At 45.4% G+C, this 15,605-nt stretch overlaps 1 protein-coding gene across 5 annotated transcripts in view; it reads left to right on the top strand.

Moving 5' to 3' along the window:
- FLNB (filamin B) overlaps positions 1-15,605 on the top strand; it is an 85,262-nt gene that overhangs the window by 57,394 nt on the left and 12,263 nt on the right. For 2 of the 5 annotated variants that reach the window (XM_084530381.1, XM_084530377.1), the window contains exons 25-40: positions 160-333; positions 726-888; positions 1,139-1,299; positions 2,583-2,750; positions 3,495-3,581; positions 4,414-4,537; positions 5,186-5,342; positions 6,984-7,173; positions 9,107-9,354; positions 10,036-10,110; positions 10,842-10,944; positions 11,813-11,953; positions 13,518-13,646; positions 14,169-14,342; positions 14,496-14,654; positions 15,024-15,227. In XM_084530381.1, coding sequence (XP_084386507.1) covers positions 160-333; positions 726-888; positions 1,139-1,299; positions 2,583-2,750; positions 3,495-3,581; positions 4,414-4,537; positions 5,186-5,342; positions 6,984-7,173; positions 9,107-9,354; positions 10,036-10,110; positions 10,842-10,944; positions 11,813-11,953; positions 13,518-13,646; positions 14,169-14,342; positions 14,496-14,654; positions 15,024-15,227 — 2,457 coding nt within the window. The remainder of the gene's footprint in view (positions 1-159; positions 334-725; positions 889-1,138; positions 1,300-2,582; positions 2,751-3,494; positions 3,582-4,413; positions 4,538-5,185; positions 5,343-6,983; positions 7,174-9,106; positions 9,355-10,035; positions 10,111-10,841; positions 10,945-11,812; positions 11,954-13,517; positions 13,647-14,168; positions 14,343-14,495; positions 14,655-15,023; positions 15,228-15,605) is intronic. The other 3 variants (XM_084530379.1, XM_084530378.1, XM_084530380.1) reach the window with 3 other exon arrangements.

The raw sequence follows: 15,605 nt of genomic DNA, 5'->3' as shown, positions 1-15,605 counted from the left end.
TTCAAGTTGTAATGGCTTTGTGTGTTTCCATGGTGACTTTCGAATGGGTTGTTTTGTTATGTTCCCAGATGAGTTGTTTATCATGCTGGTTCACAAAATGTTTCGTCGTCTGAAATGCATGTGGTTCTTGAAGTGACTCTTCAAAATGTTGTTCTGCAGATGTATTCCGGGAAGCTACAACTGAGTTCACTGTGGATGCTCGACCTCTAACAAAAGCTGGTGGTGACCACATCAGGACACAGATCACAAGCCCATCTGGCTCCCCCGCAGACTGTCAGATCCAAGACAATGCTGATGGAACTTATGCAGTAGAGTACACGCCGTTTGAAAAGGGTAAAGTCTGTTGTTTTGTTTTGTTGTTTTTTGTCTTTTTTTTTTTTCCTCTTGAGAGGGGAAAACCAACAGCAAACATCTCTTCTGACACTTTCATTTGGCAAACTGTTGAGGTCTGCCAGTAACTTTGAATTCTGGTGGTTGTTTGTGTTTGTTTTTTTTTTGCCAGTAGAGAAGCTAATTCTACAGGAAGTATCTATTTTAACTTGAAAAGTGACTTACAGGAACTTAGCTTCAGAAGAACAGTGCATCTTGGTTACGAAATACTAGTGAAATTTTGTGAAATGCGGGAGGATGGTCTTATTCATCTGCTGACATCTAAGTCCATAGAAGTAGAAGTGAAGTGATTAAAATATTTAGGGAATTTACTGTGTGTTTTCCTCCTTTTACAGGTCCCCACACAGTCAGCGTAACATACGATGGTGTGCCTGTGCCAAACAGTCCCTTCAGAGTGAATGTGACAGAGGGCTGCCACCCGTCACGTGTAAAGGCACAAGGACCCGGACTCAAAGAAGCTTTCACAAATCAACCAAATGCCTTTTCGGTTGTCACCAGGTACCTAAGCCTACTTGATCTTTCAAGAATATCTGAGGGAGAGAGGGAGGAGTGTAATGGGCTGTGCAATGCAAGATGCTAAATCCAGTACAAATATTTATAAAAGGGCCAAACTATGTACTCTTGATTAATGTGTATGCTATCTCATAGGTTACTGAGCACTTTGCTCTCCAGAGATTATGAGCTGATAATGGTTGAGGAGTGCTCCTACAAACAGGCAATTCTAACAATCTGTATTTCTCTTTTGCAGAGGGGCAGGAATTGGCGGCCTAGGAATAACTGTTGAGGGACCTTCAGAATCTAAAATTAGCTGTAAAGATAACAAGGATGGGAGTTGCAGCGCTGAGTACGTTCCTTATGTTCCAGGAGACTACGATGTCAACATCACATATGGGGGAGAGCATATTCCTGGTAAGAGCTCTTGCTCAGTGGCTTTCTGAGGAGGGAAGGTGTTGAGCTAAGGACTTGATGCCTTCGCTGCATCTCCCTCTTGCTGGGGATGTTGAGGTGTTAATATTCTGCTTTTCCTGGGAGTACAGGAAGAAATTGTAGCACCTGGCTGAGGGGAGCAAAAGAGCATGTCCAGATGGGTGGGATAAGGACGGGGATGCTAGCCTTGACAAACAGCACATACAGCCCATGCTGGTTCTGTTGTGTCAGGGAGGACATGATTTAAGTGCAACGTAACTTGTTAGGTTAAGGAAATAGAGCCCTTTGATTACTGCAGGCTGTTCTGCAGTAATATGGTCTAATGGGGGTTATATGAAGCCTATATTGTCATGAGGATTGCTAATGTAGTAAGTGTATTGTCATGACGCTTGTATTAAATGTTCTAAGTTTTGGTCACTGCAGGGAAGAGAAGTGACCGTTTCTGAAAGCAAGCATTAATCTGTGTGTGTGTTTGCACTGATATCAAGCTGAAGTGAAGTAGGTTTAAGCAATGTTCCAGATGCATCTGGAAGCCAGCAGTTTACAATTAAAAGAAGGATGTTTTGCTTGAAGCCAGTGATTAATGCTCCTAAACACCAGGCGCGTTTTGCTGCATTGTGTGCTTAGTGCTGTCATACAGCATATTTCTAATATTCTTTCCCAGGCATTCAGAGGGAGCTGTTTTGTTTTTTTTTTTTCCTGTTGGCCCCATTCTATTTATCAACATACTAAAACTGTTAAAAAATGAAAGAAACAAATGCCTGTGTGAAGCTTTGTTTGTGCTTCTGGTTGGTTTCGTGCATTTCTTCTCAGGTGTTCAAAGCAGATAAATCACAACTGAATTGTTACACTGTGATCAGAGCAGAAGCAGATGGTCTGAGGACTAAAACTTGGGCTATAGCTGACAATTTGGGTTCAGCAGTCTGCAGCACTCAGCTTGGCTACTTCCAGGTGCAGTCTGCCAATCCTTCATGTACTCCCTTTAAAAAATGTTAATTCTACATTTAAAGCTATATGCTGCAACCTGCCATTTGATCAGTTGCCTGTGCCTTGCAACTTTTATTCTATATTGAATTAGTGCATAGCATAGGTTGAGCTGGTGCTGTCTTTGATAGTAACTTGTCTTGTTTGCGTAGCACAGAAGTGCCTGAAGTATTAAAATGGTTCAGTCCACAAAGCCAGAGCCAGCCACTTGCAGGCGTTTGGGCATTTTACTGCAACTGTTAAAGCTGTGTTGTTTTAACACTATCCGTCTTAACTTCCAGGCAGTCCTTTCAAGGTTCCTGTGAAGGATGTTGTGGATCCCAGCAAGGTGAAGATTGCAGGGCCAGGTCTGGGAACAGCTGTTCGAGCCAAAATCCCACAGTCCTTTACTGTAGACACCAGCAAGGCAGGAGTAGCGCCCCTGGAGGTGGTGGTGGCAGGACCCAGAGGTAAGAAGCAAAGAAGTCAACCTGGCTGTGCCCATCTCTGCGCTCGGGTGGGTATCGTGCTCCTGGCCCTGCTTGCAAGGGTGGTAATGCCCCTTGTAGGAACATTTCCCTTGGTTCCCGTTCCTCTGGTCCATGCATCTGGAGAGCTGACCCACGTGTACTGCTGTAAGAGGAGGAGAGCTGTGTGCTGTGCAGGGCTGCTTTGAGCAGTGTCTTTAAATCGCTTTATCCTAATCTTCACAGGTAACAGAAGTGAGATGAGTAAGCATCATCGATGAACAAACGTGGCTTAGGTTTAGGCATAAACAAGTAAATCCAATGTCTCACAGCAGCCTTCCATCTGAACCCGGGCTGGCTGGCATAGCACAGCATCTCACCTAGAATAAGCAGCCCCTCGGTCAGTGCAGCCACTGCTCGCTGAGCACAGAGCAGAGCTCAGTTAGCGAGGGCGCTGCTCAGAGCAGTGCGGGACCATTGCTACAGCCTTGCCCCTCTGTGGAGCAACATCACCAAAATGATCCCCAGAGCCCAGCAGTGAAATAACTGTCCATCCATGAGGCACAGCTGGGGGGCAACTTTAAGCCCTACTAGAATAGTAGCAAGGGGTAGTGTACAGGTTGCCCCTATCAAACTCTTCAGATGCCTCCAAGTTGCACCTTGCTAGGAGGTGAGAGCCGGTTCACCACTCGAGTATCGGGTCGTCCTGGTGCAAGTGACTTTCAGGTAACAGTTCTTTAATTTTAGCGGATGAGACGGATTCCCAGGGATCGAGCTCTCCTTTGAAAGTGATTTCGGATTGTAAAGGTGATCCAAAGGGTGACACTGCAACAGGTTTGAACTCTTACTAACTACTGGCAACTTTGACTCTCAGAAATCCAACTGGCAACAGCAAGAATCATCTGGAGGAGGGAGTGGGAACAAACTGTGCTGCTTTTTAGGCTTTGCATGACAACTATACATTTCTTTTGCACTCACTATACTGCTAATCTTTCCTGTGTTTCAAGCCAAGTTGTAATTGTAGACTGCTTTGTGTGTTGATCTGGACTGATACGTCACATAATCTGCTGTAGGTTTTGCTTAATGCAAATTGAAATAATTGATCCTTCTTTCTTATGACTTTGGCAGCTTGCAGGATTCTCCTGTCTAGGCAGTGAGCCTGCCTTTCCTAATACTTGATTGTGAAAGACTCAAATTGGTGAATGCTATGCACTAACAGGCTTTAGGGCTCAACTCTGTGCAGTGAATCCCAGTAGCAGTATGTAATCTTGTAAATGGCAGTTCAGGCAATTATAACCATTACTCATTTTCTTCGTGGGAAGATCTTCAGAGTATTTTGAGCAATTGCTCTTGACCAGGACTGTACAAAAAGGCAGATTTTCCTCCAGTATTTTCATGCTAGCTTTTGTTTACAGTGAGAAGAAGGGTACCCAGAGAGCAGTTGATGGCAAATCTATCTTAAGTTAATGGCTCTTGAATACAAAATAAGGGAAACTGATCGCTGATCCATGCCCACTACCTTCATTCAAAACAATAAATAAATAAATAAAGAATGAAATGTAGCTTGTTCCAAATTGTAAATCAGCAGAGCATTGTGTAACATCAAATGGCTGATAAGGAATTGAGTTTTAATATCGCAGCTGAGAATTGTCTGTTGCTTTTTTAGGAATTGTGGAGCCTGTTAATGTGGTAGACAACGGAGATGGCACCCACACAGTGGTGTACACCCCTACCCTGGAGGGGCCGTATATGATCTCTGTCAAGTATGCTGATGAAGAGATTCCTCGCAGGTAAGGTGGTGAGGATAAACTTAGATAACCTGAAGAGTTCATGACCTGATTGTGCTCTCCAAGCACATGAACACCATTTAAGGACTAGCTGTGGTCCTTTCTACTAAGCCAGTGCAGCTACATGCGCGGTTTCTGGGTTTAGCGGTGATTTGAGACTGCTGCATCTACAGCAGGGACGCCAGAGGGGAGGTGTATCTGCACCTCAGCACCGGCTCCATCTCAGCTCATCTGCCTGTGGTCTTTCTGAAGATGTTCATCCCTGCGACAAAGCTCTGCTTTAAGCTTTCCTTTCTACTCCAGACAGTTACTGGGAGAGCTGTACCTACTCCTCAGGGCAGTAACCAGAACACCATTCCGTGGGTTCAGGCACTGCAGAGGCTTTGGGATGTGCGTGTGTCCCAGTAGCTCAAATGCTCCGCAGCATGTCAGATCTCCTCTTGAGTTAGCAGTGTCCTGTATCAGCCTTTGAGGGAAGGGAAAACTGTCCCAGTGATCGGCTGGGCATTGGCTAAAAGCTCAAATGAAGCTGGTAGTGTCGTCAAATGCCCCTTGTGCTGTCCACCTGTGTAGTGTGTTCTGCAACAACGATCAACCATGACTTAGGAGGAGGGGGTGGTAATGTGTGTTTTTTTTTTTCTTTTCTTAAAGTCCCTTCAAGGTGAAGGTGCTTCCTACATATGATGCCAGCAAAGTGACAGCAAGTGGACCAGGTCTCAGTTCCTATGGCATACCAGCCAGCCTGCCTGTGGAGTTTGCCGTGGATGCTAAAGATGCCGGGCAGGGACTTCTCACTGTACAGATAACTGTGAGTAATTGCAAGACCATGCAGGGGTTGCAACAAATTGTTTCTAGGTGGGATTGAGTGGCTCCTGTATGAATTTGTGCACAGCCTTCAGAGTTCTGAAGACTGGACTGCTGGCTGGGCCTTAAGCTCTGTATTTGTGAAGCTCTTGAAATTGCTTCTCTGAGACTTCTGTCTTAGTCATCACCCATGCTATGTTTGGCTCATAATTAACCTTACACTCTGCAAATGCCCCCCCAAAAGAGATAAATACAGGTTCTTTACAAGATTACGGAAATGATGGAATTTGAAATGGAGACAGCCTGCTATCAGTGTAGTTCAGCAAGGCCACAATGTAACATCCACACTGAGCATTATGTGATGATAACGAGTTTCCCTCAAGGTTGCTTGAAGTTGTAAGCCATTTAAAGAGATATTACAGGAATGTTTTTTGTTTGACTTGGTTATTGCATTCCCTGAAGTTTCAGATGCTTGGACTCCATGGCCTCAGCAAAAATGTCTGTGTTTAGTGGGCCATAAAGCACATTTCTCAGCCCTGGCATGCCTAGGTCGTGGCATGGCCGGTTGTACTTGCCGTTCTGCATTCTTGCTGCCGTTCTGCATTCTTGCTCCCGTGCTGTCCCATCTGCTCAGGTGCTGCAAAACAATTGGCTTTATTCTGGAATGCAAGTGTGCCCTTAAAGGATCTGGGATATTTATCAGAGTTCCCAGCATGGCTATGGCTTTGAGGATTAAGTTCCACAAGCCCTGTGTGGTGGGAATGTGTTTTCTCTAGCTTCTGGTTCTCAGCTTGTGAATGCCAAATATTTCACAGGGATCTCTGAAAGGAGCAAGCTCTTTCACACTGTACCTGGAATCTCAAGTCCGTCACAGCTTCTACTGTAGTCCAGGCAGCTTAAGCCATAAATTATAAATGGCATCAACATGTAGATTTGTGTGTGAGCAGGCCTGGAGGACTTTCTAAAGTGCTTCACGCTTTGCAGCTGTTGAGTTGCACTGAAAGCTGGGACCGGCTCTGTCCGAATCATTTTACACAATGCTGATCTTGGTTTTAGATAAGGAGGCTTGATGCTGAGGCTCAGGTCTGTATTGTTTATGCAGCTCTTTAATTCTTCTATTCAGTATAGAAGTAGTGTTTGAAGGGACTGCACAGACCTGCTTTTAACTGTAGATCTTGCAGTATCTCAAGAGCTGGATGCCTCATACTGGAGTCTGTTGTCAGCCCTCCTCACTGCTTCCTGACCTCAAACCTTTCAGGGAGCAGCTGGGCGAAGCAACCCGGTGCTTTATCAGGATAGAGATGCCTGCTCTGACTCCTGATCTGTGCCCTGGGGACCTGGGAGGTGTTCTTCATTTCCAGCAGCTATATGACAACAAAGCTTAAAACTTCGTACAGTTAATGCAAAGTAAATTAAAATGGCTTGCTACATCTTAAAAGTTTTGGTATCAAGCAAAGCCCAGCTGCTGATAGCATGGACTGTTTTACAGTGCTCATAATAATCTATTCCTAGTACTTTGATTCTGAGCTTCAGTTCTGAACCTCTTTGATACCATCTAAGTATGGCTGTGAAAGGTTTGCTATCCTGCTGGAGGAAATCATAACTAACTTCATGGCGCCTAAATCTTCTGCTTTGCTTTCCTCAGGACCAAGAGGGCAAGCCCAAGAGGGTGGACATTCATGACAACAAGGATGGCACTTACACTGTGACCTATGTCCCCGACAAAACGGGCCGCTATACAATCGGCGTGAAGTACGGTGGCGATGACATCCCGTCCTCTCCGTACCGCATCCGGGCATCTCCAGCGGGCGATGCCAGCAAGTGTTTGGCCACAGGTGTGTGCTGGGTCCTGGCTATTGCAGTTGTTCGTACTTGGTGTAACAGTTGATGTAACAGGCTACACGTGCTCTCTGTGCGCTGTCTAGTGAGTGTTAATTCTGAAAAAGTGATAATTTGAGGAGGGAAAAGAGCACGAGGGATCTGACTTTGTACAATACACTGGAGATTTGTGTAATCTGGCTGCTCCTGCAGGAGGGGTTTTCATAAAGGTAGAGAACCCTCTACCCCGTGGAGTGAACAGGATTCTCCTGCAGTCCCTAGCAAAATCTTTTAAACCATCATGGTGTTGTTACAAACAGCTAGATGCAACTGAAGTTTGATGCTTATTTTGGCCTAGGTAAACCCTGTTGTGAATTGCAGTGAGGTTGATTTAAGAATAACACACCTGCACATGTTCACTGCATTCATGCTCTTTACACTAATAGAATTGCAAGAAGCTTTTCATTCTGAGCAAGAGCAGAATTCGTGCTGTGGGTGAAAGTAGCTGGCTGTGTACTTTAAGGTTAGCAAATCCTGCTCAGACTGGGTACAGTAGTGTTTTCTGCTACTTTTCTGTCTGGTTGAAGTTGGCCAGAGTGCAGACGGACTTTTGGAAGAGGGAATGAAAGGAGAAACCTTCAAGATAAAAAGTTACTACAACTCAAAAATCAGTACCTTGGTAGAGGGGAGGAATTCTAAATTTGTTACTGGTGGAGCGCATTTATAGCTTCAGCCCTGGCCCATTCTCATACCGAGTGGTCATCATGCAGCTTTGGGCTGGCCACCATGGCAAGCTGCCACCTCCCAGCCAGCAAGAGGCTGTGGGAAGGAGCAGAAAGGGTAGGAACTAGTTACAGCAACAACACTGAACGTTAAGTCCCGTGATTTATAAATAAATACATTGGGCAAGGCCAAACTGAGCAGGGAAACTTAATCTCTGGTTGTAGACCCGTGAGAGTTGTCTGGGCATTGTACCGACCTGAGTTGTGCAGTGAGAGTGTACCCAGTGCCAGACCAGCAGCTGGCTGCTTTCAGGCCTGTTTAAACCAGAAATATGTTGCTGGCACAATGGAAAAAACAGAGCGGCAGGTATCCCCTTTGCTACAAAAATCGTCTAAAAGAGGCCCTAATGGCTGCTGAATCTGATACTGTTCCAAGTAACTCAAGTCGCTAACTATTCAAAATAACAGTAATGGCAATTCCTCGCAGATGCCAGGTTAAATTTCCCATTTCCAAGAAGTGGCTTTGATTCGCAGCTGCCAAGCTGAAATGCAGGCGCTGTAGGAGTAGCTGCTGGAATACTGTTCAGGTACTAAAATGGCAGGTTTGTTGCCATTTGAAAATGAGCCATTTACCCAGTAACGAGCGGTGGTCGAAAAGCAGGGGTATCAAATACACACTGCAAACAAGAGTTAATAGTTCTCATTTAAACGCAGTGCTCTTTAGGCTGGATCTGCTGGATTTGGGCATTGTTTCATGATTTTTTTGGACGCGTGGCAAAGCAGTGGAAAATTGTTTGCTGTAAATGTAAGGGGAAGCATGGCCATGACTGCTACTGTGCCATTTTACAGGCTGTGGTGGCGCAGAGGCTTGCACGGGGAGTTTGGTGTTCAAGCAGGGATAGCTAAAGCTCAGCCACTGGCTAGGATAGTAAAAGACAATGCCTGTGGCTCTGCATAAAGGAGTATGGTGATAAGGGCATGTCTAAGGCGCTGCTTCCTTCAGACTTCCCTCACCTCTTTTCTCATCCAGTCTCCCTGACTGCAGAGGGGGAGGAAGATGGGTGGTGAGCTCTTGCACACTGCCAGCCTTTCCTGTGCTGGCCAGTGCCGTGAGCGTCCCTTGCCATACGTCTGCTCCCCCAGCAGCTTCGGTGGGGCCCTGGTGCCAGGCTGCCTGCCTGGGAAAGCTGCCCTCCGAATGGTTTCTGTAACAGAACTTGCCTTGTAGGGCCTGGGATTGCACCCACTGTGAAGACTGGCGAGGAGGTTGGTTTTGTGGTCGATGCCAAATCAGCAGGGAAGGGAAAAGTGACTTGCACCGTCCTGACGCCAGATGGGACAGAAGCTGAGGCAGATGTTGTTGAAAATGAGGATGGGACTTACGATATCTTCTACACTGCTGCCAAACCAGGAACCTACGTGATTTATGTCCGCTTTGGTGGGGTGGACATTCCCAACAGTCCTTTCACTGTTATGGTAAGCCAGCTGTGCTCCACAAATACCTCCCGCTCAGATTCCTGATTCCATGTTTTATTTAGTGATAGGTTAACTGCGTGTGTAATTTTTTAGGTATTTATTAGCCTAGCTAATGAGTCCTTGTTACTCACAGAGCTTATTTTGAGTAGGCAATGTGGTTAGGTGAAAAGGGATAGAAACTATCAGAGGCTGAAGGCTTGGCTGCTCTGAACAAAATATTTCATTTCCTGACCACGTAGTTCTCTTTCTAAATGATGTAAGAGTGGTTGTAATCGGCTTCTAAAACTAATTATTTCAGCTGTCATCAGATACAGTGCTCTGACCTGTCCGTTTTTCACTCTGTAATGCTGACCCCAAACTAAGAAATGGTGTGCAACTCCATTTCACCCGTGTTCAGGCACTGCTTTCCAGCTTCCCTCTCAAACTCTCCCAAACTCCCCCAAACTCCGTTGTCCCTTTGCTGTGCCACTGGTGACCTTCCCCCGTGCCTCTCCCCCGTGGGTACGGGTGGTTTAGCAGCCCCCCAGTTGGAGGTGGCTGTGGTTATGGGACCGCTGTGGTTGTGGGACCACCGGGAGGGGCGGTGGGGGGAGGAAGGTGTTCAGGTGCCGTGCCTTCTGTCATGAAATGTGGGAATAATGGCACTGGAATAACGCCTAACCTGCCTTTACCACCAACCAGGCTGTAGATGCAGATGCTGCTGCCGTGCGGTCGCAGGAGACAGTGGGTGCGCCCCCCGCTGGATTCCGCCCTTGGGTACACAATTTTTACATTTTTTGGTTGGTTTCCCCCATCTGTGTTCCATTTCAGATGACGGCCTGCTTCTTGGGACTGCTTGATTCTGTCTGGTCATTGTATTCATTCTTTCTGTTTGATCAATTGTTCTTGGTATCCAGACCTGCTTGTTCCATGTTGCTTGAAGGGAATCTCCAAGTAAACTCTCCATAACCTTAAACACGAAGAGGATCATTACGCCCACAGCTTCTACTTCTGCAATGTCTCCTGTTAGCAAAAGCAACCTGACTGCATTGCTGTGTTTTCCCAGTAAAATAGCACCGTGTCTTGAGTCCAGAGTCGCATTGTGAAACTAGTTTCTTTTGTCAATTTTGTGTTGCAATCACCCTGCCACATTCAAATCACTTTCTCTTCCAGGCCTTAGCAACTAAATCCTTTCAGATGGAGCCACTCTGGGTCTTGTGTGCACTACGTTGTCTCCCATGCTCTCGTGTTCCATTTTGACCTCACTTTTTTCCAGCATGCTTTCCATCCACCTGCACCGTGTTTGATTTGCTCTGCTCTGCCATGTGGTGGTGTTGTGGAGGAAAGCTTGACTGGCCGCTGCTCTAGCTGGGCCCAGTCCAGGGGCTGCCTGACCACCATAATCACTGCGCCCTGTCCTGCTTCTGCTCGTGGTGGAGCTGCTCAGAGCTCAGCTAGCTCGTGCCTACCTTCATCTGTGACGTGACCGACCCTTTTGCTTCCTGCAGGTGACAGAAGAAGCTTACGTACCGGTTGGAGACATGAACGGCATGGGATTCAGGCCCTTCGATATGGTTATCCCCTTTGCTGTAAGGAAAGGAGAAATAACAGGTACCCAAAGGACACAGAGTCTCTGGGGAGGTTTTGCTCTTTGTTAGCGTGTTTATCCATTTGCAGCTAACAGCCTGTGTGGTCTTGGCCGTAGCATGTGGAGGAGAAGTGTATTGTGCCAGTAACTTAGTTGCTTAATTTCACATCAAGTGGCACCCGCTGAGGGTTAAGTGGGATACACCCCTGTGATGGTTTGAGTTAAACGAGGGAGTTCTTGGTGCTGCCGTGGCCCTTGGCACTAGGCTGTGAATTGCTATGCTGCAGGACCTGCTGCTGCTTTTTACCCTCTGGAGCAGCTATATATGTCCTTGGTTATCTTTGAATATATTTTGTGCAGATGCTGAAAAAAAAAAACATCTAATCTTGCATCCCTGTCACTTCCCTTCTCCAAAGCACTTCCCTTCTTCTGCATGAAGCATCATCTGGCAGCACCCCAGTCACACAAAGCCCCTGTGCGTGTGGGCTGGGGCCCCCTTGCTCTCTAGCTCAGCAGTCCCACCCCGAGCCCTGGTCTGTCCCTGCTGAAAGGATTCTTGATCTTAGAGAGGGGGTGCCTTGTGATGAAGTACATCAGTGCCTTTCCTGGGGCTTGCCATGGAAATTCTAGTGGCTGAAGCAAACAGCTCTGCCTGTGGAGTTTGTAAGGTCACAGGACTGTTTGCCAGATGTCTACCACTGTGTTGTATTCATGTAGCTTAAGCAGAAAACATGTCTGTTTAGTGTTCCCATTAGTCTCCTATTTGTGCCTGTGGGTAAAAAGTTTAACAATTTAAAATGCTTGTTTAAAAAGGCTAGACCATTCTTTGTGGGTGGGAGAGAGGAAGCAGGCAGTTTCTCCTTTTGTAACTCACATAGTGGCTTTTTGTAGGTGAAGTACACATGCCCTCTGGAAAGACCGATACACCAGATATTGTGGATAACAAGGACGGCACGGTAACAGTGAGATATGCTCCTACTGAAGTTGGACTGCATGAAATGCACATCAAATATATGGGAAAGCACATCCCAGGTGAGTCTGATAACAGACACAGATCTGAGTCAAGTGTCCTGATGCATCTTTTCCCTCTTAAGGTTTCTGTAGCTTAGTCGTATACACTGCAGTACGAGCTGCCTAGAACATCTTACTGTTCAGCAGCAGTTCATCTGCAGGCAGTCCAAAGAGAAACGAAAGCAAAGGAGTAAGTGCAGGCACATGCGAGCTTCCATTGTGGTTTAATAGTACCAGCCAGGCTTAAAATGGATTTTGGTTTTGGAAGCTAGCTTTTGTGGCATTTTATTATGAAGAAGAAACATACAATTTTCTAACTACCATTTTTTTCAGGTTGAAATTTACTGCCTTGGTGCTCAACAAAACCAATAGTTACAGTACATGTTTTTCCTTAAAACTGCATTGGCATAAAAGCTATCATCTGTGGGGAAAACTAAGTGGTTAAAACACTATAGTTACTCTTTCCATCTCATTGCAATAAAATAAAACACTCGTGCACGCTGTGCTGTAATCTTTCTTTCTTCCTGGCTGCTTCTTAACAAAGAGAAACCACTGCCTTTCATTCCCTTTCTCTTCTCTTCTTTTGTCCTTAATTCACCAGCTCCACAACCGGCGCTCTGCCTCGCCTGGCAGCTCACGCTGCCCTGTAACCACAGGCATGTCAGCTGCGTGGGGGAAAAAGGGGCAGCCCCGTGGCAGTTTGTGCAGACATGGGACAAAATACCATCAGCAGCACTGCTGGTTCTGCTGGTACATGGAAACACAGGATAACTTTGGCTGAAGCAGGGAGCTCAGATAATGTGATGCACGGTACTACTTCAGTATCTGCAGTAGTGCATGTGGATGTAGCACCTCAGTAAGTGCCAAACTGTCTGACGTATTGGCTCAGTGAGAGCACTGGCCTGTGCCTGGCCAGAGGGATGATATGCTGCAATGCTTCCTTCTAGGTGGTTATTAGGAATTAAGCTTGCGTCTGTCTCAGCTGCAAAATTTAGTTTTGGACTTGAGAGCCATCTGTGCCTTTTTTCTTGAAACTATTATTGGCTGTTGGTGACTGTACTTTTTGTTCCTGTGCACCAGCTTTACTAATCTGAGACTGGCAAATGTGTTTCTGGATACCCTTCAAATTCGCTAGTTCAGGTTCATTGAGTCAGGCAGTGTGCTGTGCTCATTCCTAATTCTGAATTAATGAAATTCAGGATTTGTGTCTGAACTGAAAGAGCACTTCTCTGAGTCATGTTCTGATGTAATGTGCTAAATATAAACTTGTGATGAGCAAGACCCTTTTACGACATCATTTAAGCTTATCTGTGGTGATTAGAGTAGCACTTTGTCATGACTAAATGTGAAACAAATTGCGGAGAGGTATCTTTTGAAGATGAAAGGGAAGGATTATTCATTTTAAAGTGCCCTAGAGTCATGCAAGGGTTCTTCAAATACCAAATGGTGAGAATGGCATTGAAAAATGTGGGTTTATTCATAGCCTAAGATTCCATTGGGACTGAGCAGCTTGATGCTTGTTTCAAACTTGTAGTCCAGGCCACTCATCCTTAAAAGTGCTTCTTGCTTTTTTTTTTTTCTTTAGAGAGCCCACTGCAATTCTATGTGAATTATCCAAACAGCGGCAGTGTGTCTGCTTATGGGCCTGGCCTTATTTATGGGGTTGCCAATAAGCCAGCAACCTTTACCATTGTCACAGAAGATGCTGGAGAGGGTAAGTCTGTTCTTTAAACCCATCCTACTCTAAACCAGATACTTCCAAGAAGTGTAATGCGTGCCAGCCTTAATTTGAAGCATAATTTACATTCATTTGTCCAAATAAGAATCTCTGGTATAATACAAATAATGGCTTATGCAAATATAATGCAAAATGGCTTTCATTAAACTGCATCTTCTGTGCAGTAAAAACTGAACTGTTTTGTTACTTCTTTCCGAGAGAAGTTGACTCGGATATGATACAGAGTACAAATAGTTCACTTGATTAAAATTAAGCTGGAGGCAGCCTAGATATGGTGGATTATGATTAGTGGATGTAGAGTTACTATTAAGTAAGTCTAACAGATTGAGTGGTTTAGTGGCCTTGATGGATTGGCCTGAGCTCTTTTTGCTGCTATCCTTGGAAAAGGTAGGTCTGAGCTGCATTTCCAGTACCAAGTACTGGATCTTCCTCTTTAAAAGTCATTGATCTTGGTGTGCATGAAGATTTACAGTAGTGCTGTTTTTCCTTATTTCCTAGGTGGACTGGACTTGGCTATTGAAGGACCTTCAAAAGCAGAAATCAGCTGCATTGATAACAAAGATGGGACGTGCACAGTCACATACCTGCCTACTCTACCTGGGAACTACAGCATACTGGTCAAGTACAATGACAAGCACATCCCGGGCAGCCCGTTCACAGCCAAGATTACAGGTATAAAGCTTAGACTTCTGGAAGCACTTCAGAGTGAAAGTTAACCTCTGATAGCATGGGGAGGGCTGGTTTGCAGCAGGAGCATGAAGTCCCCCAACTTGTTCTGCGTTTAACTACCTGATATTTTGGACTCATTTCTCCTTATTTCCACAGATGATAACAGAAGACGGTCCCAGGTTAAGCTTGGTTCTGCTGCTGACTTTTTATTGGACATCACTGAGACTGATCTCAGTCTCCTAACAGCCAGCATTAAAGCCCCATCAGGTCGTGATGAGCCTTGTCTTCTGAAGAGGCTGCCCAATAACCACATTGGTAAGTTCTGGTAGTCTTCATCTGGGAGCAGTGTAGCAGCCTCTACTACAGTTTTCTTTGCTATGTAAAATGACTTAATTCTTCTCTGCACCTTCCTGAAGGTATGTTGTCAAACCAAATGGTTGTCATTGTTTGGTACGGTTGGTGAAACACAGAAGGATCTAAATACTGACCTTTTCTGTTAGCATTCCAGGCTGTGCCTGAACTGCTATTTGACAGCATATGCGAATGGTTTTGTGGCCCATTTGAGAATAACACTTACACATGTGCAAAGAGTGTTCTTTCAGTATTTCATTGCTTGGTATGCTTAAGGCTTTTTAATTAAGTAAAACATGAATAAAAAGTAAGTCACATTTCTCTGCTTTGTAGGTATCTCATTCATTCCACGGGAAGTAGGAGAACATCTGGTTAGCATCAAGAAAAATGGGAGCCATGTACCAAACAGCCCTGTAACAATCATGGTGGTCCAGTCCGAGATAGGAGATGCCAGACGAGCAAGAGTTTTTGGACGTGGTTTGGTAGAAGGACGAACCTTTGAAATGTGTGACTTCATTGTAGACACAAGAGATGCGGGTTAGTTCCATTGCAAAGGACTGTGAGTTGCTGTGAGACACGCTCTCTGAAGGACAGCATTGTCTTCCTCAGCAGGGAATCACCAGGTCACAAGCTGCAAAGCAGCAGATCTGTTTGTAATGCAAAGAGCACGTTAAGCATGCACTGTTGTTCTCAGTTATTAACTTCAGGCAATGCTATGAACTTCTAAAATGCTTTGTATTTTGGCCAACGTCTTTCTTTACAGACAACAAGGACTGTCACTGAGGCACTGACAAAGCTTTTCTTCCATTTGATGGTGCTGATTCTAGAATTGTAGTGTACAGCAAGAAGGACATGAGGAAGATATTTTCCTGTTGGTTTGACGTGGAGCCTTAACTGCAGTCTTTGAAGCTAAAA

This window comes from Aythya ferina (genome assembly GCF_964211825.1).
Source record: "Aythya ferina genome assembly, chromosome: 10".
NCBI lineage: Eukaryota > Metazoa > Chordata > Aves > Anseriformes > Anatidae > Aythya > Aythya ferina.
This window is presented reverse-complemented; position numbering and strand designations above follow the sequence as displayed.